Source organism: Lactuca sativa, chromosome 9, assembly GCF_002870075.4.
Source record: "Lactuca sativa cultivar Salinas chromosome 9, Lsat_Salinas_v11, whole genome shotgun sequence".
In the NCBI taxonomy this organism is placed as follows: domain Eukaryota; kingdom Viridiplantae; phylum Streptophyta; class Magnoliopsida; order Asterales; family Asteraceae; genus Lactuca; species Lactuca sativa.
Window position 1 is genome coordinate 4371492 of NC_056631.2, and position 26535 is coordinate 4398026.

The following is a 26535-nucleotide window of genomic DNA, read 5'->3' on the forward strand; positions in this document are numbered from 1 at the left end:
GCACCAAGCCACCGCCAATGCGTACTTATCGTCCGCGGTCCACCATGTTGGAGGTTCGTCTTCCGATTGCTCCACCGCAACCGCTTTCCCTTTCCTTCGCGATCTCCCTTTTTGGGCCGCTTTTTATTTTCTGCTCCCCCCGCTTACTTCTCGGGTACAGTTTATTGGGTGGGTTGTGGTTGTGTGGTATTTTTTTGAATTGTATCAAATGGGTTGAAAATGTTTTGTGGAAGGTTTGTAGTGACTTGTGGTGGTGGTGAGACGAGATTAAAAAAGTTGTCTTGTGTGTTGAGAATGTTCGCGTACATCTCGTATTGTGCAAAACCAACAAGCGGAGGTGTATTTCTATTTGGAGGAGGAGTGTTGGGGTTTTGATCCATAGTATGGAAAAGAGATTTTTTTTGAAGATTTGAAAGTAAAAAGGTTTGTATAAAAGATAAAGGTTGATGTATATGTATATATGTAGTTGTAAAAAGACTAAAATCTATTATTATTATTATTTTTTTTTTTTTACTTCTTTGACCGTTTTACAACGGTTGAAAAATCAAAAATATATCCGTTGGAGTTAATTTGCATAGAAATCCTCCCGTTGTCACGTGTTACCATCGTAACGCCTTATATCATAACGGCTAAAAACGCAAGCCGGGCGCGGTGTTCGGCAGGTTATACCGCCGTTATTAGATTGCCACGTCGGAATAACGCGTACTCGTGTTGCCCATACCTACCCGTCTTAGTGAAAAAGACTGTCACCTCGTCACGGTAACCTGCTATACTATAAAGTCACGCTGGTCGAGGTGGAAATTTTGTTTCAAAATAGAATGGATTTAATAATAGAACAAAATACGTAGTAAAATATATTAAATCACAAAAAAAAGAAAAAAGACAAAATAAAGTAGGTTTTCAGAAATATATATATATATATATATATATATATATATATATATATATATATATATATATATATATATATATATATATATATATATATATATATATATATTAACTGGAAAATATTGAAACTATCAACTAATCATAGGGTGTCCATGTGGTTCCCTCTAAACAAATTACATGTTATTCATATTGTAGAAATGTAGTGAAGTATGGTCCAACTCCAACATCGTAGCACCACTTATACATACGTGGTTATGATGATGAAAAATGAGCGTCACAACAATATTAGTACTTAAGCCAAAAGCTAATCATGTTAATTAGAAAAAGAGTCTTTTAGCTTCACCTTTGGAATTATGACATTGATGTTGTTTCCTTTCAAAAAATTGGCATACCAGTGTGCAGAAAGCTTAGGATATCGTGTCAACTCCTTGTCATCAAGGTCAACATAGTACAGACCATAACCATAATTATAGCCACCCACCATCTCAAGGAGATCAAAGAAGGACCAGACAAAATAACCCTTCGTGTTTGATCCATTCCTGTTACCATGTCATAGACCAAAAGAACCAGAACAGATGAGCATTAATCATCTGCATGTATATATAAAGCTCTTTAAAGGTGAAACTTTTTAATAAGGATTATTGAGTAGAAATTAAGTAGCATCATCCATGCATGTGTACGTGCCCTTTCCTTCATAGGTTAATTCAAGCAGAGGCATACCTTAGTGCACTCAACACAGCACCAATATACGCATGCAAGTACTCTACCCTTGGGGTGTCCATCAATGTTCCATTACGTGCTTGTACTTGCCCTATCAGAAGTTAGAACAAGATATACATGTCCATATACCATACACTCATATTTATATTTGAAGTACTAATTAATATGTTCGATGTATACCATTTTCATGGATGTAGATAGGAGGATTCCTATATTCTTCCTTGAGATGGTTAAGGAGCTTTTCCAGACCAATTGGAATCACGGGGAACTAAGATTTAAAAACAAAAATAAAAATAAGAGATTTAGTACTGTTGGCATAATTCAGGAAATAAACCTTCAGGGGCATTTTTGGAAACTTTCCTTTTAGGCAGTATTTGTGTGTTAGTTTAGAATGCTATTTTTATTAGTATAAATAAGGGCAATGTTTTAGTTATTTTTCATTAAGTTTTCCAGCAATAAAAATCTTGTTTAGTAAGTAATCTCTTTTCCTCTCGTTTTGTTCTATTCCCTTGTTTCTTTCCTTGTTGTTCTGATTTCTTCCTTAGGCACCAAGGTATCCTCAAGTTGATACCTTACACTTGGTATCACAGTAAAAGTCGATCGATCACATTCTCACCCATGGAAGGACTGAAGATGCAATATCATGTCTTGACTGGAACCAACTACAACTACGTTGCAGAGACGATTAAGATGAAAGTCTTCATGCAAGCACAGGAAGTTTGGGATACGATTGAGCCAAAAAAGTCCCCCAGAACCCGGTTGGTGTCAAGAAGGATAAGATGGCCATGACAACTATTTATCAAGCTATCCCAGAGTAAAGCCTATTGTATAATGAAGTCATGGGCAAAATCAAACTCAGGTCATGGAAGAGGTGGAAATCTTCCATGACTCGGTTGGGAAACACTCAAGACTATGTATATGATTTTTCAATCACTAAAGGCTGAATTCGAGATTCTTAGCATGAAAGAATCTGGGACGGTTGATGATTTTTCAGCAAAAATCAACAATATCGTGAGCAACATCCAAACATTAGGTGACACCATCAATGAAGCATACGTAGTCAAGAAGATTCTATGAGTCGTGCCCTCTAAGTTTGTTCAAATTGCATCAACCATTGATCAATTTGTTGATCTTGATACAATGACTATTGAAAACGTGGTTGGTAGACTCAAAGCACATGAAGTGCGCATTTAAGTACATCAAGAAGCAGACGAAAAGAAATAGCTCTTAACCCGTGAAGAATGGTCAGAAATAAACAAGAAGCAAAAAAACGGGCAAGAGTCAAGAAACAAGCAACGGGGTAATTCGAGTAATCGCGGGGGACAAGGAAAAGGTCGTGGAAGAGGAAGTTGCAACAACTCAGGTCATGGAAGAGGTGGAAATCACCAGAACAAAGGAAGTCATGGGCAAAATCGAACTCAAAACCACGACAAAAGTAAGATACAATGCTATAACTGCTAAGAATACAAGCATTATGTTTCCGAATGGAAGAACCCACGAAAAGAAAGGAATCAAGAAGCAAATCTAAACCGGGGTGCCAGTGATGCCAAACCAGCCTTGTTACTTGTAGCATTGCATAATGAAGATGTTAAAGATGAAGACATGCTAAAAGGATAAAAATTAAGTAAATTCGACCTTAAGACAGAGGGAAGAAGTATCTAACCAATCAAAAGTATGGTGCCTTGACAAATGGGCTAGCAACCACATGACGGGTGAAAGAAAATTTTGAAAACTTGATAGCTCAGCTAAAGTTTTTGTCAAATTTGGAGATGAGACTAGAGTTTGAATCGAAGGAAGGGGTTCTATCATTTTTAAATACAAGAAGGGTGAACATTGAGAACTCAAGGAAGTATATTTTATATCAAGAGTATGCAACAACATTATTAGCTTAGGACAGTTGGTTCAAAATGGTGATAGAATCGTTATGTATGGTTCTTACATGTGGGTTCTCGATGAAAACTGTAGGTTGTTAATGAAAGTCTTGCAATCTAAATATCGCCAGTACAAAAACTTGTTTGATGAAGAAGAATCTATGTGTCTACTTGGCTAAACAATAGACCCAACATGGTTATGGCATAATCGCTTGGGCCATGTAAGTTTCTCGTCCCTTAAACACATGTGTAACGCAAATATTGGGGAGGGATTACCTAAGATCAATAACCCCACCAGCCGTGTGAAGGATGTCTGGCTGGAAAACAAACACGAAAAATATATCCCACGCAAACAACCTTTAGAGAGCAAAAAGAAGACTTGAACTCGTGCATGGGGATCTTTGTGGTCCCATCTCGCCACCCACACCAGCAGGAGCAGGGAACAAGTACTTCATGTTGCTAGTTGATGTCATATTTAATGAAAAGTAAGGATAAAGCCTTGCAAGTATTTAAATAATTTAAAGCAATAGTCAAAGTGGAAACCAGTGAGAAGATTTTAACACTTCGTACAGATCGAGAAGGTGAGTTTCTTCCAAACCGTTTTATTGCAAGGAAAGTGGCATAACATGCACTATACAACACCCTACTCTCCACAACAGAATGGGTCCTGCAAAGACGAAATCGCGTGATTGTAGAGATGGCCAAAAGTAGTTTGAAAAGCTTGAAAGTGCCTGATGTGTTATGGGGTGAGGCGGTGACTCGTACCATCTACATTCTCAATCGTGTAACCAACCATTAAAGCTCTCAAATATAGTACACCATATGAAGCATGGACCGGAAGAAAACCACGAATTGATCATGTAAGAGTTTTTGGTTGCATTGCACACATGCGAGTAACCGGAAGGCATTTGAGTCAATTAGAAGTTTATAGCAAAAAGCTAGTTCACTAGGGGTTAGAAAAAGGTATGAAACGTTATAGTAAGTAGAGATGTGATTTTCGAAGAAAATAAACCATGGGAATAGGGGCAAGCAACAAAGTTCAAAACAACATCAAATGAAATCTTCACCTTCGATATATTACATCTCGATGAACACAAACACCCCTGGTGATAGCGAGTAGCATGGAGAGAACTCAAATGAAGACAATACAAATTAGGATAATGGTGTACTTGAAAACCCTCATAATATTTCATTAAGTCCTGAATCTTCCCATACAACAAGTGCAATTAGCTCGACCTCGTCTACAATTAAACCATGCTCCACTCAAATTCGCACCTTGGTTGATATATATGAAGATTATAGTGAATTTTTGTTCCTAAATGATGACAAGGAACCAACATCTTACTCAACGGAAAAAGGAATTGTTGAATGGGAAGAATCAATGAAGAGTGAGCTAAGTGTAATTGAGAAAAACAAAACTTGAAAGTTGCTAGAGTTGCCAAAAGGGAGAAAACTCATTGGCCTCAAGTGGGACTTCAAGATAAAAAGAGATCCAAATGGAAATATCTTGAAGCACAAGGCAAGGTTAGTTGCAAAGGGTTTTGTGCAAAAACATGGGGTTGATTTCAATGAAGTTTTTGCACCTGTGGCTAGAATAGACACTATGCGTATTCTACTTGCTTTGGCAGCTAAGAACAGTTGGAGTGTACATCATATTGATGTATAATCAGCCTTTCTTAATGAAGAATTAGAGGAAGGGGTTTATGTAACTCAACGAGAGGGTTTTATGAAGAAATACAAGCCAAAGTTGGTGTACAAATTATCAAAGGCGTTGTACGGATTGTGACAAGCTCCTAGAGCTTGGAACTCACGGCTAGACAAATTTCTAAAAGATTTAGGTTTTGTAAGATGTCTACAAGAGTATGTCGTTTACACAAGGAAGAAAAACCGAAATCCACTAATAGTTAGAATATATGTGGATGATCTAATTGTCACTAGAAATCATGGTGATGATGTAAAGTTTTTCAAACAACAAATGAGCAACGAATTTGATATAAGTGACCTTGGGTTGTTATCGTTCCACCTTGGGATTGAGGTGAGTCAACATAAGGCGTTGTATGGATTATGACAAGCTCCTAGAGCTTGGAACTCACGACTAGACAAATTTCTAAAAGATTTAGGTTTTGTAAGATGTCTACAAGAGTATGTCGTTTACACAAGGAAGAAAAACCGAAATCCACTAATAGTTAGAATATATGTAGATGATCTAATTGTCACTAGAAATCATGGTGATGATGTAAAGTTGTTCAAACAACAAATGAGCAACGAGTCTGATATAAGTGACCTTGGGTTGTTATCGTACCACCTTGGGATTGAGGTAAGTCAACATAAGGAGGGAATCATCTTAAAACAAACAACTTATGTAAAATCCGTACTTGAAAAATCAAGTATAATTAGGTGTAGTCCATGCAAGTACCCAATGGAGCCAAGACTAAAGTTAAGTAAAGATTAATAAGGAGAAATTGTTGATCCCACTTTATAAAGAAGTATTATTAGGGGATTGTATTACTGGGGGATTAAGATATCTGACACATACCCAAAAAAACATCGAGTTTTCGGTTGGAATTGTGAGTTGCTTTAAGGAAATGCCAACTTCATAGCACTTACTAGTCATGAAACATATTTGGTACATAAAGGGAACAACCACGTATGGTTTGGAGTATGTAAGAAGTTGTGAAGAAGACACTGTCATCGACTATACAAATAACGATTTAGCTAGAGTTGTGATTGAAGGGAGAAGCACATCAAGTATATCATTTTATCTTAATGAAAACCTTGTTACATGGGCCTCACAGAAGTAACAAAGCGTGGTACTTTGATCATGTGAAGAAAAATTTATGGCAGCTACGAGTGTCACATGTCAAGGAGTTTAGATACAAAGAATGTTAAGAGAGTTAAATAGAAGAATAATCAGCCATATAGTGTTGTATGTTAACAGCAAATCAGCTTTGGAACTGTATGACAAACCTGGTGTTCCATGGAAGAAGAAAGCATATAGACATGAGATACCACTTCATACATGAACCGGTTGAGAACGATAACATCGTGCAACATGTGGGAACTGCTGAACAATGGGCTGATATACTCACAAAATCTATGGCTATAGTGAAGTTTGAAGAGACGAGAAGTCTATTAAGAGTAAAGAACATCTCTGTTCTTGAATTAGGAGGGAAAATGTTGGTGTAATTCAAGAAATAAGCCTTCAGGAGCATTTTTGGAAACTTTCATTCTAGGCCATATTTGTGTTAGTTTAGGATGTTAGTTTAAGCAATGTTATGTTTCCTAGATCTATGGATGTAGTCTTCAAAAGAATTGACTTTATCATAAAAAAAAGGTTTAGTGCCCCACCTTGTTGCCCGTTTACCTTCTCACTCATTGTGTTGTGGTCACTAAATGGTATTAAAAGATCTTAACTAATATTATAAAATATAGTTTAACTCATTAAGTTTTCCAGTGATAAAAAGTCTTGTTTAGTAAGTAGTCTCTTTTCCTTTTGTTTTGTTCTATATCCCTGTTTCTTTCCTTGTTATTCTAATTTCTTCCTTAGGCACCAAGGTATCATCAAGTTGATACCTTACAAGTACTAGAGGAGGATATAGGGAAATAATAATAAGAAAAGAATAACAACACATGATCAAACATTAAATTTGACGTACCTCGGTTATTGGGAATTCAATTCCACTGTCTGCAATCCAAAGCAGAGAAATGCACACATGATGTTAGTATTAGTTTTATCTACAGACTATAGAGTACTTGTTGAAAATTTAAGTGCCAATTTTGGTTGCTTCCAAGAGGAAGACATGTGCAATTATCGGGGTGATCTAATTTAATTACTTTCATATATCAAACGAGACAACAATGCAATAGTTAAACGAATGTATTAATCACAAAAATGACCACAAAGGTAAGATCATAACACCATATGGCCAATTTTTCAAAATTTAATTATTACCAAATAGCCACCTATTTTGTGAAAGAGTTTGCTAATTCGTGAAATAGCATTTTTTGACATCATATTTCACGAACTTTACCTTTTCATGAAATAATAGAAGTTTCACGAAATTTGATAATATAAGTATTTCTTATAAACAATATTAGGTCTAGCAAAATTATTAAGGTATTTGATAGCCAAACACCTTCACCATTTTGTTGCACCTACTTTTGTTTACATTTCAAATAAATACTTCTTTAATTTGTGAAAATAAAATTTATTTTTCTATAAAAAAATTACATTGTAGTTCACATAATGACGTCATCTTGCGAAATAAAAGAAATTAAGGAAGTTGAATAAGAGATATATTTCTTTGTATCTACACAAAACTGGTTAAGAAGTTTGGCTTTCAAGCCATGAGGTTCCATATTCGAGTCCTTTTAAAGACGACCTTTTTCCACATATTTTCAAGTTCCTTGAACATTGCACCTCATGAGAATCGAATGCTTGAAAGACAAACAAAACTGTTTCACTAAACCTATTTTTGTTTACATTATAAATAAATACCTATGTTACCCAATTTTGAGAATTTTTTTGCAAAATGAAAATTATGTATTTTTTGCGAAAACAAAATAAAGTTCACAAAATATGATGTCAGAAAAAAACTACTTCACGAATTTTCGCAAAATAGGTGATCACTTCATGATAGATATTGAAAAGGTGGTCATTTTGTGTTATGCATTAATATTACCTTTTTGGGTCATTTTTGTGATTTTCTATGATGAAGTAGCTAGATACATACATATAAGCGCCATGTCTGCATAAACGTCCCTGGTATCGGTTTCAAGATCATTGGGGTTGTCCTTGATGTATAATGTGGTATAGTGGTTTATGCCTAAGAAGTCAAATGAACCCTTGATTTTCTGTGATTCGAGTTTGGTAAAAGTTGGAATTCGGTTCCCTGCACTCTTCTTCACTGTTTCTGGGTAGTCTCCCTTCACCAAGGGATTCAAAAACCTGAAGTAGGATTCATGAAACAAATTTCAAAGCAGAAGTTCCATTCAAAGACCAACACAATTTATCTACAAATTGCGAATTTCTAATAATAGCTTTTGGTATAAGTGGTAATTTCGACCCATTTGCCAAAAATTAATGGGCCAATATGGGATATATTTAGTCTTAAATGACTTAACAAAACAATGAAATGTGTTTAAGTCGCCTAATGTGTAATCATATATATATTGCCCATTTTAGCAAGCGTATAGCAGCTTTTGGTTAAACTTTATGTAGTACGTAGGAACTCACCAACCCAAATAGAAGTCATTGGCTCTTTGGGTAGCTTTGACATCTTGTATTGTATTTGTATAAGGTTCAAACCAAAAGGCTAAGAGATTTATTCCAACAGAACCATACTGCATGGCCTGCATCGATCATCACTGATATTTAGCCAACAAGTAGCCAGTAAATGTTTCTTTCTTTATATATGTATTTAGCCAAACAAGTAGTGGATGCATGTTTCTTTATTAGTATTATTTTTGGCAAAAGATGATATTGATATAGATCATGTTAGGATGATCAATTCCATCAAGTGTCAATTGTGGTAAATAATTTTTCATATATAGCTAGCCAGCATCACTACTAGAAAAAGGTTAATAGAGTACAGTTGAAATTGTGAATATAATACGTACATAGAGGGCGTATTAGTAGAGGGGTGTATTAGATTACATGCATAATAGAGTACGGAATTTCATGCATGAACCTGATGAAATTAAAGCTTCAAACAAATTAAATGCAAATCATGGAATGGAAGGGCCATGCAGAGGTGAATTTACCTTGTATTTTTCACGGTAGAGTCTGACAGTTGATGCATGTGCGAGAAGAAAATGGTGAGCTACAAGGTATGGCTCATGAGTAGAGTCACCTCTGCTACAGTTAATATACCCAAATGGGGAAGAACAACGTCCAGGAGGTGAACTACCCGTATCATACCCACCTAAAGCATATAAATTGGCTTCATTAAAGGTAGTCCAATGCAAAACCCGATCACCAAATTCCCTGAAGCATACATCAGCAAATGCAACAAAATCTTTCCTGCATTAATAATTTTAATTACATGTTCAATATTATCATGCGCCTTAATTAATTAATTATAACACAAGGTGGTCGGCGTCGGTCATATATATATGGAACCACAGTTTTAGTTACAAATATTTAACGTAGGTACACTGATTTTCTACTAAGCCATCCTCCATATTCATCTTCAAGTATCAGCGGTAGATCTATATGATTTAATGTAACATGTGGTTGTATTCCTGCATAATTATATATATATATATATATATATATATATATATATATATATATATATATATATATATATATATATATATATATATATAATCAGCATTTGCATTTTGTTGGGTCATAAACGAATAACTCAGCCTTGTTTAGCTTGGCATTGTTTGTTTGGTTACACAATTTAACTTGCATTGACATATTTATTTGAAAAAAACAATTCTAAATAAATGAGTTAATTACTTATGTCATCAGTCTAACCATGGGCGATGAGCCTGTTGATGAAATCGTTGTAAAATTGTAAGCCCTTTTCATTGACGGATCCTCTTCCGTCTGCATAAAATAAGACTATGCATAATAAGAAAGAGTCACCCAAGTTTTGTGATTATATATTGATCTTCGATGCATAAATTAATAAGTGAAACATACTCGGGATGAGTCTGGACCAAGAAATGGAAAATCTAAATGCTTCCAAACCTGTGTCTACCATAAGTTTAATGTCTTCCTGCAACATCCGCGTGCTGCAGTCAAATTCAACTAAAGGAAACTATTAAAGTTACATTCACAAGCACCGACGTCAATTTCTAGCATTAATTCTACTATTTTGACTTGTAATGTAAAACATTAATTAAACCTTGTACGTATGAATTAGTCAGCATCTGCTTAAACATGTTGTATTAGGCTGTTCTGGACTGAGGTCTTACATATGCCATCATAAATTAAGATGAGATGTGGTGTGTACCTTGTATTTATGGTACCCATCACATGCTATGTCTCCATTTGCTCCATCGCAGAAGCCTGGATCCATGATATATATATATATATATATATATATATATATATATATATATATATATATATATATATATATATATATATATATATATATATATAATCATCTTAGGAAAATCCTCAAGCTAGCTATATCATTCAAATTAGATTAGATACGTTCTGAACAGATAGAGTCAATTACAAGCATATATCCAGTCAATTAATGTTTATCCCTTGGCTATAAAAAGTGTAGGAATTTTCAAGAAACCCTAGCTAAACTCCACAACTTCATATTGCCCTCCATCAATAAAGCTGCACTAAAGATTTTAATATGGATCATCCAAGATACAGGACACTTGGTTTGGAGCTAGATGTACAGACTTAATTTCTATATTGAAGATGGAAAGGAATTTAGATGCCCAAATGAAGTGCGTGGATGTAACCAGAAATTATTAAATTAGGTGTAAATGGCATTAATATTTATAAATTTTCTTTGGAATGCGTCCATATACTAGGATACGACTCTTGACTCTTGAGTCTTAACTTTAACTCAAATCAAATGGTTATCTTATGCTTGTATTTAATATATACTGAACACGTACAACCGAACGCCCCTAATTAAATTCAGTACAGATGGAGGAAACCATCGATCCAACCCAATTTTGAGATTGACCGGAAAATCCAACGGAAGAGTAGTCGACACATGAGTATTAATTTTTATTACCTGAATGAGCGTAGGCGTCCCAAATGCTGAAACTCCTTCCATCTTCCAGCGCTGCTCCTTCAACCTTATAACATATATATATAGACATACACAGTTACCTACCTCCAAATTGATTAATATTCATTTACACACACTTCAAACTTCAATCGATCGAAGTTATGAATTAATTAAGAGCAGATGCCTGATAAGCGGAAGTTCCGGAACCAAAAACGAATTCAGCGGGAAAATCATCTCTTCCATATTCATCAGCCACACCGAATGCCAAGAATCCTACATTTCCAATCACCAGAACAAGAGCAAGAGCAAGAAGACGGAAAAAATATTTCGGCATATCGCAAGTGATGAATCGACTATCTTAGCAGGCAAATGACGCTGTCTGTGTTCTGGATAAATTTTGAAGAGATATCATAACCACATATTATGATTGGACGATAAATGGAGATGCCACGTCGGTCTTAGAGCATCCTAACAATGGAACTGAGAATGATACAACTCTACAGTCATTAGATGACACATTGGCATCTAATAGATATTGCCATGGGAAAAAGAAGAAAAGTCTTTTAATCTTTAAATAAATATCATAAATTAGTTTTTATAGAATTTTATTAATCTATATGTATTGAATATATACGTAATATATGATTTTATAACTCCAAAAGTCTTAGAAAAAAGAAATGGGTCTATGCGTAAAAGTAAACAAAATCAGATAATGAATCACATTAAGAAAGTGGGCTATTACATGATTTTTTTTTTTATTTAAAAACCTACGAGCATACAATAAAAAACAATCATATGAAATTATATATATATATATATATATATATATATATATATATATATATATATATATATATATATATATATATATATATATATATATATATATATATTAATGTTTCCAATTTACCTCATTCTAGAGATATAATACTACTCTATTATGTGAGTCACACTTGATGAAATTAAATATTAATTTTGATCGTTGTCTCGTAAAAAACATTTCCAAATATCTTCCATTAAATCATGTCGTAGTGCGTGATGCACTTCACTATCACATAGTTCAACATTTCTTAAAATTTGATATTGAATTTCATGGGATAGTCATCGATGTACACGTATCAGAGGATCAACATCATCCGACCAATTACTAATCGTGCTTCCTTCGTCCTCTACTAATCGCGTTTCCTACTTTCCTTATTGCTGATTCATCATCTTTTGTTCGTTAACTAAAGGGCAATTTCATCATTTCACTACCATAAGAACTATTTATGAAATAAAAAAGAAAAGAAAATATAATATAATATAATAATTTAATCTAAAAGGGTCTCGCCCTCTCTCTCTTACTCTCTCTCTCACACACACACATCATAGTCATACCCCCACACTACCCTACTCCGTGTCTACCATTACCACCACCATTACCACAACTGTCCACCATCACCACTACCATCACTAGACCAAAATTACCACCCTTATTTCTCCATTACAACCACTACAAAACACCATCACCATCGTTAACTTCCACCTGCCGAACCACCACATACCCTTCACCACCGCCATTTTCTTTATTGATATCATATTCTTCATATACTTCATTAAGGCATGTGGAAGATATGGTGGATAACCTATTGACCCATGTTCAAATCCTGGCACTACTAAGCCCTTGTGGCCATGGAGGTTCGCCTGCAGTGACTCCAGGGCATGAGGCAAAGCCTCATGTTTGCAGCGGGGGATTAGTCGGTGCGCGAAAGCTGGCCCGGAAACCCTCGTTAGGGAAGTTCCCTTTCCAAAAAAAAAACAATCATAAGTCCATCAGTTACTGTGACATCCCCAATTTCTCGGCCAGAAAAGACCGATTTGTTTATGCTTTGTTTTTAAAATAAGAGTAATCTTTTAAAGAAAACAGTTGCAGAATTTGTTCCCAAAACAAAATATGATAAAAATTATCAAAGTATTTATTTAAACAAATGTATTTTCATTATATAACAAAATCTCGGGATGTCATGTTCCGATACAGACACATAAGCATAAACGGAACTTACATTATTTACACTAAAGATTTTACATCTCCTTTAATCTCTCTGTGAAATATATCTTCGTATCGATACATGTGATACAAAGAAAACTGAGTGGGTCAGGCTTGGGAGTCTGATGAGCATATAGGGTTTTCAACCCATAATAATATAATTATTATATTCAACCATCAAACAATCAACCCAATTACCCATCCCCATTATCTTCTTTATTTCTTAGGATTTTACCCTAAGAATTCAACTACCCGTCATTCATTCATTCCTAGGATTGACCTAAGGAATTAGCACAAAATCTATTGCTACATAAGGCGCATCTACCAACATCATCCTTTAAGCGCCTTTGCCAGGATTACGTCATACACTATGAGGCGCGACTGTCAGGTTTATGACATTCTCTTTTAGGCGCATCTGCCGACATTATCCTATAAGCGCATCTGCCAGAATTATCCTATAAGCGCATCTGCTAGTATTATGACATTCTCTATTTGGCGCATCTGCCGACATTATCCTATAAGCGCATCTGTCAGGATTATCCTATAAGCGCATCTGCTAGTATTATGACATTCTCTATTTGGCGCATCTGCCGACATTATCCTATAAGCGCATCTGCTAGGATTACGACATTCACTACTTGGTGCATCTACCGATATTATTCTTAAGTGCATCTTTCATACCTCATCATTTATCACATTCCAACTATCTCATCTACCCATGTTCTACCCAACATATTTGTAGATATAAAATACATATACAGTTTAACTCATTTAAAAACTATATAAAACATTCATTCCACACTCATCTCAAATAAACAACAATATATAAACACATAGCACGTATTTTATAACAAATATTTCATATTTATGTGTTAGAAGATAGTAACCACACGTTCACCCAAACATATACTTAATACATTCAAACAATACTTGTATTATACTCGTGTTTATGAAAGAGACTATACACCCACACATATAAACAACTTTATATTATACACATAGCACGCATTTTATAGCAAATACTTAATATTTATGTGTTAGAAGAAAGTAATTACACACTCACTTGATCAGAAGATGATCGGACAGCACTACGACTTGTAGAAATAGTATTCTTCGGTAGATCTAGAAGTTCTTCACAAAAACCGGACTCCTCGCGGGCAGAGCTTCGGCTCAGGAATTTCACTTCTCAGGATCTTCGGGGCCTCGGGACTTGCTTCGGGGCTCGGGAATGATACCGGGGTTTCGGGATAATTCTTGCACGAAAAACGATGCAAAAACGCGAGATAAAGGGAAGAAATGAGCAAAGAAGTCGGTTGCCCTCAACACCCTTTTATAGGGGCTGGAACTTCAAATTACGTTGGGCGTAATGAAGATAAGGTCGCTGACTCCCCCCATGGATAATATCGGTTAATATATATTTAAATTAAATATCAAAAATATTTAATAAACTTCAAAAATTCATATCTTCCTCATACGAACTTCGTTTTCGACGTTCTTTATATCCCCGCGTAGGTGAGACTACGCTCTACAACTTTCGTTTAGACTCCGTCGGCTAATTTTGACTTTATTTTTATTATTTATTTTTAGTAGGCCGGGACAGGAAAAATTACGTTATAAAATCATAACTTCTTTATCCGACGTCCGTTTTCGCCTATTTTTTCATCGTTTCACTACAATTAACGAGATCTTCGATTCTCGTTCAGATTGTTTCGGCTAAAAACCGCTCGATCTCAAATCGAGTATTCGAGCTGCATACCGCTAAGTCGAAACTTAGAAAAATCATAACTTCCTCATACGAAGTCAGATTTGGACGTTCTTTTTATGCACGCTCATGGTTTAACGAACTCTACGACTTCCGTTTAGATTTCTAAGGCTAAATATCACTCTAACGTAAATTCACTATTTACGCTTCCCGGTGCCGTGCCGGTTCCGACGCGAAACTTCGACGGGTCATAACTTCTTCGTTATAACTCGGATTTCGGCGTTCTTTATATGTACGGAAACCTTGTGACATATTCTACAACTTGGTTAAGATTATTTATTCTAAATAATCTTTTGTCAAAAAGTCGTTTTCGACCCCTATTGCCTCTAAATTGACTAGCCCGGATCTACGGGCGTTACAGTTACACTAGAACTTAAACCTCCAAAATTATAGATGCAAAAAATATAAGAAATCGAAGATCATTGCTTCAACAAGTCAAAAACCAAAATTAGGCAAAACCCCATGTGAATGAAATCGATTAAACCTATGTGGCAGCCGCCGAAGCAGTTTCCTTGAAATCAAATGTCAGGTTTCTGACATATGTACAGATCGAACAGCCATAAACCCTCCACCACTGATATCACTAGCCATCGGATTCACAACGCCACAAGACAGAACAACCATTACTGCAACATTGGGATCTTGGCAGATTTTTCAGAGGGGATGAAGAGAGTTTAAGTGGTTTCCAGATTGAAATTTAGTGGGGTGAAGAAAGGCTTCCGACTTGAAATCTGATGAAGATGAAGAGAGATTTTCGGTGACGCTCTGATATCCGACGAGCAATAACGGGGAAATGGTGAAGCTTTTAGATGGGTCCATCTGACATCGAAGGCAATGAAGCTATCGGAGGAGGTGGGAACCGGAAATGCCAATGGTTGGAGGTTTGGTTCACCAACAGTTAATCGATGGATGATTAGATGGGGATAATTTAGGGTTATCGTTCCCTTTTCCAATGGATAGGCGACTTCGGGCGACAAAGGAGATCGGCGATGAGGCGAAGATAAATCAGAGAAGAAAATGGATGTATGGGTTGAAGCAAGGAGCGATGAAGGTGAATGGTTGGGCTGGGGAAGAATAGGGGTAGGGATCTAGTGTGTGTGTGTGTGTTTGCCTAGAGAGAGAGAGGGAGGGAGGGAGGGAGGGAGAGAGAGAGGGGTGGGACCCTTTATATTAAATTTTTTTTTTAAATAAGACAAAACTTCATAAATGGTCCCTGTGGTGATGAATTGACGAAATTTTCCTTAGTTAACGGACAAAAGATGACGGAGTCAAAAATAAGGATCAAACATCAAAAGTTTTGAAACCATAAGGACCATCTGTGAGGTTTTTTTTAACTTAGGGACTAAACTTCAGATTTCGGGATACCATAGGGACCATTTATGAAGTTTTGTCTTTTGAATCACTATACATTTAAAATTACTTTTATGTCCTTGCAATTAGTTTTTTTTTTTCCATTTTTCTGAACTTAAAAGAAATAAAAATAAATAAATAAATAACCTCAAACCCATCTTCATCAGGAAGAAAGAATCCCTTAATCACAAACTCCACCCTCCATCACCGACACAACCCTCTGGAACAACCGCGACAACCGTAAATCTTGTCGAAAATCACTGTCAACGCCACCATCTGATCTACCATTCTCTTCTATCTTTCATCTGGTTCGCCGCCATCACCTCTATTATATATTTGGTCAGCCACAACCGTCATTCTTGCCATAAATCGTTGGCGACTGCAAATCTCGCCTGAAACCACCACCACATATCACTGGCCCCTTCCTTCATCTTTCAACGACGTTTCGACGAGGGTTTCATATTGATGATGTTCTAGTGAAAAGGGTCATGGTGTCTTTCATCTCTCCATGTCATCTTTATCTTCCTTGTCATCTTTCAGATTTAGAAGTCATCGCCGGACGGAGCTAGGGTTTGCAAACCCTAAACCACATAATCGTTGGTCAAATTAGAGTTCCCTCGGACCATCATTGCCGCCACTGAACTTGACTTCTAGTCCACCATTATCGAGTACGCATTCAACCCACCCCTAGGTTTCGGTTTAGGGGAAATCGATTTACCCTTAATTACCAATTGCGTCGGTATCAAATGGAGATGATGAAGCGTGAAGCTGGTGAGGATGGTGGGTTAGAAAGTTGTTGCGTGAAAGTGGGAAGATGATACACATTTGTGTTGTTGTTGGATCTCAACTAGTGAGATGGTGGCGCAAGGTTGATGGTGGTGGTGTAATGGTAGGTTTTAGGGTTAAGGTGAGGTGGGGAAGATAATGACTCAAGAAGGGAACCGAGGATTGGATTTTTTTTTTTTTAATTAAAAAATATGAAATGAAATATAATGAAATTAAAAATAACTATTTTAGGGGTATATTCATCATTTCAAATTGGATATAAACCAAAACCACACAAAAATATCAACTATAAGGACCAAAACCACATAAGATATCTAAAATTACACTATTGATACACTACAAAACTTATTTGGATCAAAATATACTTTTTACAAACACAAAGACTAATTTTGCTATATTATTCTATAACTAGAGATGTATCCCCCGCGTTGCGGGGGTTAGTGATGTTCAAAAAGAAAACAATTTATTTATTTATGCATGGATGAGGGGTTCATTACGTATACGGTATATCAAAACATCAACATGCTTTATTCAAAGATAAGTTATACGGTATATCAAAACATCAACATGCTTTATTCAAAGATAAGTGCTACATTCAGCGTTTACTCATCAACATGCTTATACGAACCTTTTTGTGGATATTGTCCCAAATAAGTCAAATAACTCCTATAAATCAAGTATTAGCTCGACCAAGATTGTCGTTAAAAAAACGGTTGTTGAATTTTAGGTGTTTCCAACTCTGGAGCCTTGTAAACCCGCAATTGTATGGATAAAAAACTGAAACTGAAAATTGAAATGAACAAAGCTTGAAAATGGAAAATTCTAGGGCTGAAACGTACCTGAACCAGGTTCTTGACGCATGGACTTCGAATGGTAGATTACTCATGAATATTATAATACTTCGGATGGTAGAATACTCTTCCATATTATATTTTAGATGTTAAATTTCAGCGTAGACTGATATGCGGATCCGGGGCGGATAAAATCAATTGAAACCGACGGTGGTATAGAGGTGGAACCCTTTTAGGGAAGACACAAAATGGACGAATCGAATAACAGTCTCGAATCGATTCCTTCATACCCAGCTGGAGTTTCTTGGGTTGGAGTGATTTCAAGGTTTTTAGGAATGATATCTAAGATGGGTTTCGGTGGATGAAAGCAAGCACATATTTTGGTGAATCAATTTCTAGATACAATGCGTCGAATAGAAGATAGAGAAGGAGTCGACGATGGATAAGAGTAGGTTAAGATGAGAGGAAGGCGGTGGGAAACACAACACCATGTGGAAGAAATTGAATGGAGGGTAATGGTGGTGTTGAGAAGCAAAAGATAAATGTGAGACACAATATTAGTTACTAAAACCGTCAACAATTGAAAATAAGGTGGCAAATGTGAAGAAATAAAAATAAGGTAGCCAAAGTCTAAAGGCATAAAACGTTGGTGGCTAATAAAATCTGAAGGGGACAAAATATATTATTGTTGAGGTAGGGGTGTGCATGGGTCGGTTTTGGACTCAAACCCAACCCAACCCATAAATGGTCGGTTTCTGGTTTTTAAAACCCAATAGGATCGGTTTCTGGTCGGTTCGGTTTCTTTGGTTCTGAGGTCGGTTTTGGCGGTTTTTCGGTTTCTTGGGTTAAACCCATAGACTCACGGGTTCTGGGTTTAAACCCATGGGTTTAAGGTTTTAACCCATTTTCCATAAATGAAGCAACAAGTTAGATACTTCAAAAAATAACAAATTGAAGTTAAGTACTTCAAAAAACATGAGTCTTACAACAAATAGTCAATTACAACTTACAACTAAAGCCCGAAATAGTCTATTACAACTAAAACACAATCAAGTATGGGTGGTTTCTCGGGTTGGATGGGTCGGTTTCTTGGGCGGTTTGTCGGTTTTAAGTATGGGTCGGTTTCTTGGGTTGGATGGGTCGGTTTCTGGTTAGAAACCGAACCCGAACCCGATTTTTCGGTTTCTAAAAATATCAAACCCAAACCCTCGGTTTTGCTTCGGTTTCGGTTTTTTCGGTTTCGGTTTTGTCGGTTTTAGTCGGTTTCTCGGTTTTTTGGTTTGTGTTTGCTCATCCCTATGTTGAGGTACCTTGCAATTAATATTATATATTATATATAATAAGAATAAGAGTAAAATATATGTTTGGTAACGAAAGTTTACCAAATATGAAACCTTTGGTCCAAAGTTATTTTATAGCAAAGATGGTCCCTAATTGAAACTAAAATAGCATGTTTCATCACAAACCTAACTAAATGTACTCGGTAATTGAACTCCAACTACAATTGGTTTAGTCTACTCTAAAGGGGTGTTTGACTTGTCTTTTTGAGAGACAAAAGTTCTTTTTGGAAAAGTTATAAAAAGTCAGGTTTTCCTAACTTTTCCAAAAGATCAGTTTTCTTTCTATCTAAAATTCAAAAGTAGCTTTTAAAATGTTCCTATCAAACATCTTTTATCTTTTATCTTTTTCAAAAAGGACTTTTGTCTCTCAAAAAGACAAGTCAAACACCCCCGAAGTGTATGACTTTTGACATATGTTTCCATGGATAAAGATAGAGCAGTAAAACTTCAAAACAGCACCTGCAGCAATGTAATTCAACCAAAAGTTGATCTCTTCGGCCGACAACTTTGATTAAAGGTACGATATATATATATATATATATATATATATATATATATATATATATATATATATATATATATATCAGGGATATCAGGGATATCACCCAAACATCATATGTTAAGTTGCCAACCACCTGAGAATAAGTTAACAGATAACCAACAACAACAACACCCAAATATTTATCAGATCACTGTTTCTTCGTATGCTTCTTCTTTATTCATGACAAGATTTTATTTTATTTTATTTTTTCCTCTTGTTCTCTTGCTGATAGGATCTAAAGAAACTTGGATTGGACCGTTGCCCTTGTCAACCTTTCTGGGGGCTACTGAGATTTTTCTTATAAAATCAAAGATACCATCACATCAAACTCCACTTCCCCAATCACTCTCATCACAACAACATTTTCAAAAGGTTGAAAATAAATTATGGGAAGAAGCCTGAGACGCTCATGATATTCTATTGCACTACTCAATAAAAAGAAGAAGAAATAAGAGCCCAAATGAAATTTCCTATATGCGAAATATAAATTTTTGTGTGTCAAGTCTATATTAACATTATTTCATATCCTTTGAAGAGACAAGAGAGTATACAGTTAAGTACTAGTGTCACTCTTGCAAAGCTTTCTCAATGTAATGGAGGTTCTTTTTTTCTGATGAATTTCTAGGCCATCCCATATCTGGAAACCAGGTTTGCGGTTGATTTCATGTTTCCATTCGTATCGGGCTTCACCTGATATCAACAGTAAAGAGCCAGGTGTCAAGTATACAGGGATCTTGTTTTCATTTGCAGATTCATGTACACGGCTGAAATGCATCACACAGGATGATTCTAGGGAAACTAGGGCTATCCCATCTTCAAACCGCATCAGGTCCACATGTGCACAAATTCCCTGAAAATGATCACTATGATTTATGAATTATGAGCGGCTCAAACCTCTTTCTTTTCTCTCATCTCTATCTCTATACTATAGATATGATGAACAAAAGTATGAAAAAGATCATGGCGCACCTCACCTGGCTGGTATGAGTTAACAATGAGTTGATTAAAGAGAGGCTCCCTCTTCAGTAGCTCTGATGGAAATATGAATTCTTGTTTATCCATTTCCATGGATTCAGGATCATAATCACCATACTGGACAACTTCATGTATACCTGTTGAAAGCTCCTTCGCCCATGGTGGAAGATCACCAAACCTCATAGCCTGCAATGGGGGGGAGTAACACGAATTATGATTTATGCTTCTCATCTCAGGTTAACAACAATGAGATCTGACCATGTGAGTCAAAGCTTAAGTTGTTATGTCGACTGTCAATTGTCAAACCTGATTGTGAGAAGCCTCACTGAACCATCCTTCTGCATCAATAAGTCATGGTAGAACAAATAAAGTTCCATCAGTGACACTTTCCAAACTCAAAAAAATAGAATACATTGACGAAGACATGCATACGACCTACTAGGCTTTCAAGAAATACGTCAAAGCTGCTTACTTTTCAATACCAGATATGGAGTTGTTCTTATACCTTTTGAGAGATCCTTAATTTATAGAAACTATTGCATTTGGCCCTAATTTGCTACAAAATTCGTAACTACATCGAAACTTACAAATTGTACCATCATCGACACAAATGCTGTCGTATATAGTGCAATACAATTCACAAAATTTACTTCTGAAAATAATTAATATGTTTGACATTAAGAATCGAAACGTAAACTTCTTCTGGAACCAAGTAATTTTCCAATTTAAAGCTAAGGATGACGATTTATTATTCGTTAAATTAAAACGAAATTACTGAGATATATAGTAGATGGAAATAAGAAGAAAACCTTGTAGGATTGATGCTAGCAAAGTTGATTGTTGATCAGAAGTTAAAAAATCTCTACATAAGCTTAGCCCCTTGATGTCACTTATTCGCTCCCATTTAGGGTTCTCCCCAAATATAAATTGAGCTTCAACCGCAATGTTCGAGCCTTCCAGCTGTTGTCGATGATCCTCGTCGTCGCTATCTTCCGACGACTCTCCAAATGCTTCTTGAATAAGCCTCCTGTATTCATCCATTTCGAAGGAGCTTCGTCTCCAGGGTTTGCCGTGAGTTGGGGAGTGTTTGTTTTAGGGCTTATTTTTGATTAAGCTCATTTTTTTTAGCTTATATTTCATGTTATTTTATTTTCTTAATGTAAATCATAATAAGTTTATAAGTTGGAAAATAAGCTAGAAAATAAACTTATAAAAAAATAAGTTCCAAAACTAAATTAAAACAAACATCCCTTGGTTCTCTTAAAGCATCTTCAACCCACCCTCAAATACTATTTTTTTCTCTCAATTTTCTCTCTTATTCTTCTTCAACCCTACCACATTTCTTCCCTCATAATTGGAGATATAAATAGTATTACCCAATTCCGGTTTAGTTCCTAATTTTATATATTTATATATTTGTAGTTTATTTTATCTATTAGATTTAATTTAAATATAATGTTTAATATTTATAATATTATGAAATATAATAAATTATATTAATTAATCAAAAATATAAAATTTATTTTTATTTGTTAAAACTAAATTAGTAGAGGGGTGTGTTTGACAATCTATCTAAGTTGACATAATAAAATATACTTGGAATATACTTTTTGGGGTTAAAAATAAAATAAGGTTGGAGATGAAACATTATTTATCCCATTTTTTTACTCCATTTTTAAGAAAAAAAAATAGGATTGGATTGGAGATGGTCTTAGTTGACTCTGTTTAATTGCTTATTTGATTTTCCTAGAAAAAATGTTACCCAGAAGAAAATAGGAACCCGTTTAGGGAGTTTGGAACATTGCTTTTTAAATGAATTTTTGATTTTTGGCTTTTTTAAAAAAATTAAAAATTCAAAAAGATATTTGACAATTAAAAAAATCTTTTTAAAATTAACTTTTTGTCAAGAAAAAAATTGGTTCGTTTTTCAAAAATCAATAAATTCTTTTTTTGTTACTTTTAACCACTTAAAATATAAATTATATTTAAAAGTCAAAAAATGTTAAAACAAACACTTTTTAAAAACAACTTTAGGTTTTTGTCCTCTTAAAAGCTAAAATAAAAAAGAACTTTTACAAAAAAGATTTTTGAGGTTAAAAAGTAATCCTTTAGCGTTTGTTTGTTGTTGTTTTTTTTTTTTTTTTTTTTTTTAACATGGCTTATCTTTGTGCTTTCCAAATATACACACATGGTCCCTTAAACTAACTCAATCAATTGTTATCAGTTAAATAAATATAAAATGACTATTATGTTGGAAATAGTGTCTATTATCATTGATTTTTGGGTAATATTTTTTAGATAAAATTGTAAAAATAGTCCTTATGGTATGCATTTTTTCTGAGGTTTGGTCCAAACCTTGACTTTTATGGATTAGTGGTTCTTTTGAGCTACTTTGTATGTGGAAAAGGTCCCTTGCCAAATTGAAATGACTAATATGCCCTCCTAGTATTTTTTTTAATCTTTTTTCTATTTAATTTATTATTTTATTAAATTCAAATATAAGCTCTCTCTCTCTCTAAAAACCCATATGCAAGAACGAAATCTATACATAAATAAATACATAAATCGATTTTTGGGGATGAACATACAAGAATTGATTTCTAGAACAAAAGTTTCTTGAATTCCCTCTCTTTGAATACCTTGTGCCCCTATTCCTAATCCAGTTGTTTTGGTGCTGAAACACTTCATGGAGCTTGAACTGCTACCTCTAGTTGATGGAGAAACGTCTGAATTAGAGTTAGATTGACCAAAAAATCTTCATCTTCACGTATGGAATGCATTTACAGGTTTTCCATACTGGTCGTTGAGCCCCAGTTTACAAAATAGAGGAGGAAAGATCATGTTGTCAACAATGAAGGGCATTGGTGTAAGACTAGGAATTGTTCTTCGGATCATATATCCATCCCAAGAGGATATGTGTACCTCTAGATGATTTTTGAAGTTGAGGTACTCTATATACCCATTTTCTTCGCCAAAATTACATCAAATCAGAATGGGGAAGGGACACCGACATCAGAGATTTGGGGTTGTGTTACCTGGTGAACTCGATGAACATTGAATCAACAAGTCTTGAACTCGATGAACCCTAAATCTGAAAGAATCGGACTTGATGAAAGAATCTAGAACTGGAGGTACCGATTGACACATATACAATCTGGGTTTTCGTTCTTGGAGAGGTCTTTTGATGTTTAAAACAATAGATATGTCTTTTTCAAGAAGATGATCGTTTGCATATCGTTTTAGGATCGTCGGAGGATCTTGTGCAAGAAGATAATCAAGTTTTTTTTCTACATGTGTTTAGGGATGGATCGAAGAAGCATGTTTTGACAAATTTCGAATATATGGTTGTAATGGAGACGATAATGTTTAGAAGAGGGTGTCAATGGTAGGAGAGAGAGAGAGAGAGAGAGAGAGAGAGAGAGAGAAAGAGAAAGAGAAAGAGAAAGAGAAAGAAAGAGAGAAGGTGGGCCCCTTCTTAATTTATTAATTATTAAAATAAATATATTAATATTAGATTTAAAAAGAAATGAAAGAAAAATGAAAAATAAATAACCCAAGGGTATTACAGTCATTTCACTATTCAGAGGGACCAAAAACGCAATGAAACTAGCTCAAAAGGACCATGAAGCCAAAAAAAATTGGGGTTTGGACTAAAACCCTCAAAAAATGCATACCACAGGGACCATTTTTGCTATTTTGTCTATTTTTAATAATAACATAGTTCTTTTGGGTTGACCTCAATTAGTTATAAGGAAATCGAGAAAAACAATGTATTAATTTATTAATAATTTAATAAACTAATTGGAAATTATTTTGAAAATAATTAAATAATTTTAATTAATTAAAGAACTTAATATTAATTAATTCCTAGAGATTAACTGGAATATTCTAAAAACTCATGGAGAGTTGTATGGGACGGTTTTTGCTTATCCCTAGATAGAGATAAAACAGGTTTTTGAATAAAGGTAATGATTATCCTAAGAGTTTGAAACCTTTATGGATTTATATGCTATCAATAAATAGATTGATAAGAATCAAACCATGGCGGTTGATAAACTTCTCAAAATCGTCCATACTCTCTCCATTTATCCTATGTGTAGGGTTATTGAATTTTCAAAAAACTCTAATCTAAGGTTAATCCTTATTAGTTTTTGTTGTTGTGGGTCTAACTACATTAGAGAGATTCTACTTTGGGTTCTTCATCATTTGCAAGAGTAGGTAGTTACAAGATTGCAATTAAAGCAACAAAAGGTTAGTATTTCATATATTGTTTGTAATGTCTGCGAATTCGGGCTAAACATTTAAAATATAAAAAAATATATAATAATTATTTATATTTTTTTGAACGACGAATTTATTAGAAAACATTAGCAAAGAGCTAACAAGACAAACAAAAAATCAAAATCCAGAAAGCACAAAAACAACAATCAAAAGACAAACATAGATTTGGAGAGCCAACCTACATAACTAATTTTCTTTCTTCTCATTCTACTCGAAACCCCATAAAAACGATTGAGTAAGAACTTTGTCCCAAATATCCCGCTTCTTAAACCACCCTGAATCAAAGACAATAGAATTTCTAAGCAACCAAATAAACCACCAAGTAATGAAATACACCCTCTCCAGAGATGACTTGCAAGACGATTGCAAATTCAAATAACCAAACCAAGACCACCAATCTTCAAAAGAATTAAGCTCCGGAATAATTATATCCCACCACTTCGAAATCTTGTCAACCAAAGAAGCAGCCACATGACAACCAAAGAATAAGTGATTAACATTTTCCAAAAAATACCACAAATCGGACATAACATGGAATCAATCTCTACACCTCTATTAACCAAAATATTTCTCACTGGAAGACAATTTAAATAAAGCCTCCAAACCATGATATTGACTTTGATAGGAACCAACTTGTTCCATGGAGAAGACCGGTCCGAGACAGACAAAGACAATTTGTCAATCAAAAATCTAGCAGAAGCAACATAAAAATCACCAGGGGTATTTAAGGACCACCACCACCGATCCTTTAAAGTAGGCAAAGAAGTCGAGGCTACCAAAGAGGATAAATCAGCCCATTGGCAAGACTCAACCCCCCCCCCCCCCCCCCCCCCCTCCCACTTGGATCCCTGCGAAGAAAATACCGCGAGTCATAATCTCCTAATTTAGTTAGAACCGTAGCTTCTTTGTCTATTAAATCTAATCTTCAATGGGACATCCATAATCCACATGTCATCCTAAAAAGAAGTTTAAGAACCATCTCCAACCTTTTTAACATAAAAAGTCATCAAGTCAATAGCTTGATCCTTTAAGTGATTTACTGCCTTTAAAATAGATATCCAGGTGGAATTAGGAGTAGACCTAAGTTGGGAACCAATTAAACCATTATAACCATGAATAGCTTAAATCAACCGAACCCACAAAGAATTAGGCGAATTATGGAAACGCCACACCCATTTAAACAAAAGGGTCCGATTAAAAGCAAAGAAACTATTAACTCCCAAACCACAAAATTTCTTATCTACCGAAACTTTTTCCAGCTAATTCAAGTCATTCTTTTTTCTTCAAAATCAGCCCCTATAAAAAAAGTTATTTCTCATAGACTCCAAACGAGAAAGAACTTTGATGGGAACTTTAAACAAAGACAAAAAGTAGGTAAGAAGAGACCCAAGGACAAATTTAACAAGAGTTAACCTACCCCCAGCTGAAAGAGTTTTCGCCTTCCAGGAAGATAATTTAGCCATCACCTTTTTCTCAACCTCCT

At 35.1% G+C, this 26535-nt stretch overlaps 2 protein-coding genes across 4 annotated transcripts; both read right to left on the reverse strand.

Annotated features, from left to right (window-relative positions):
- Positions 1 to 1049: 1049 nt before the first annotated feature.
- LOC111920523 (beta-glucosidase 11) lies at positions 1050 to 11698 on the reverse strand. Of its 3 annotated transcripts, XM_052767540.1 has the most exons (13): positions 11385 to 11698; positions 11204 to 11267; positions 10451 to 10506; positions 10138 to 10213; positions 9970 to 10041; positions 9638 to 9725; positions 9246 to 9504; positions 8719 to 8834; positions 8216 to 8430; positions 7139 to 7167; positions 1792 to 1879; positions 1612 to 1702; positions 1050 to 1430 (listed from the first exon to the last, which is right to left on the reverse strand). In XM_052767540.1, the coding sequence occupies exons 1-13, from the start codon at positions 11532 to 11534 to the stop codon at positions 1205 to 1207; spliced, it is 1530 nt and encodes a 509-aa protein (XP_052623500.1). In that variant the 5' UTR covers positions 11535 to 11698; the 3' UTR covers positions 1050 to 1204. The 3 variants fall into 3 exon arrangements, with proteins under 3 accessions (XP_052623500.1, XP_052623501.1, XP_052623502.1); XM_052767541.1 differs by lacking the exon at positions 9638 to 9725 and having other exon boundaries at positions 9246 to 9406; positions 11385 to 11697; XM_052767542.1 differs by lacking the exon at positions 11385 to 11698 and having other exon boundaries at positions 10138 to 10245; positions 11204 to 11282.
- Positions 11699 to 20245: 8547 nt separating this feature from the next.
- LOC111920525 (alkylated DNA repair protein ALKBH8 homolog) lies at positions 20246 to 21885 on the reverse strand. Its single transcript, XM_023916111.3, has 4 exons — positions 21581 to 21885; positions 21078 to 21109; positions 20766 to 20957; positions 20246 to 20646 (listed from the first exon to the last, which is right to left on the reverse strand). Exons 1-4 carry the CDS (start codon positions 21810 to 21812, stop codon positions 20350 to 20352), a joined length of 753 nt encoding a protein of 250 aa, XP_023771879.1. The 5' UTR covers positions 21813 to 21885; the 3' UTR covers positions 20246 to 20349.
- Positions 21886 to 26535: the final 4650 nt, after the last annotated feature.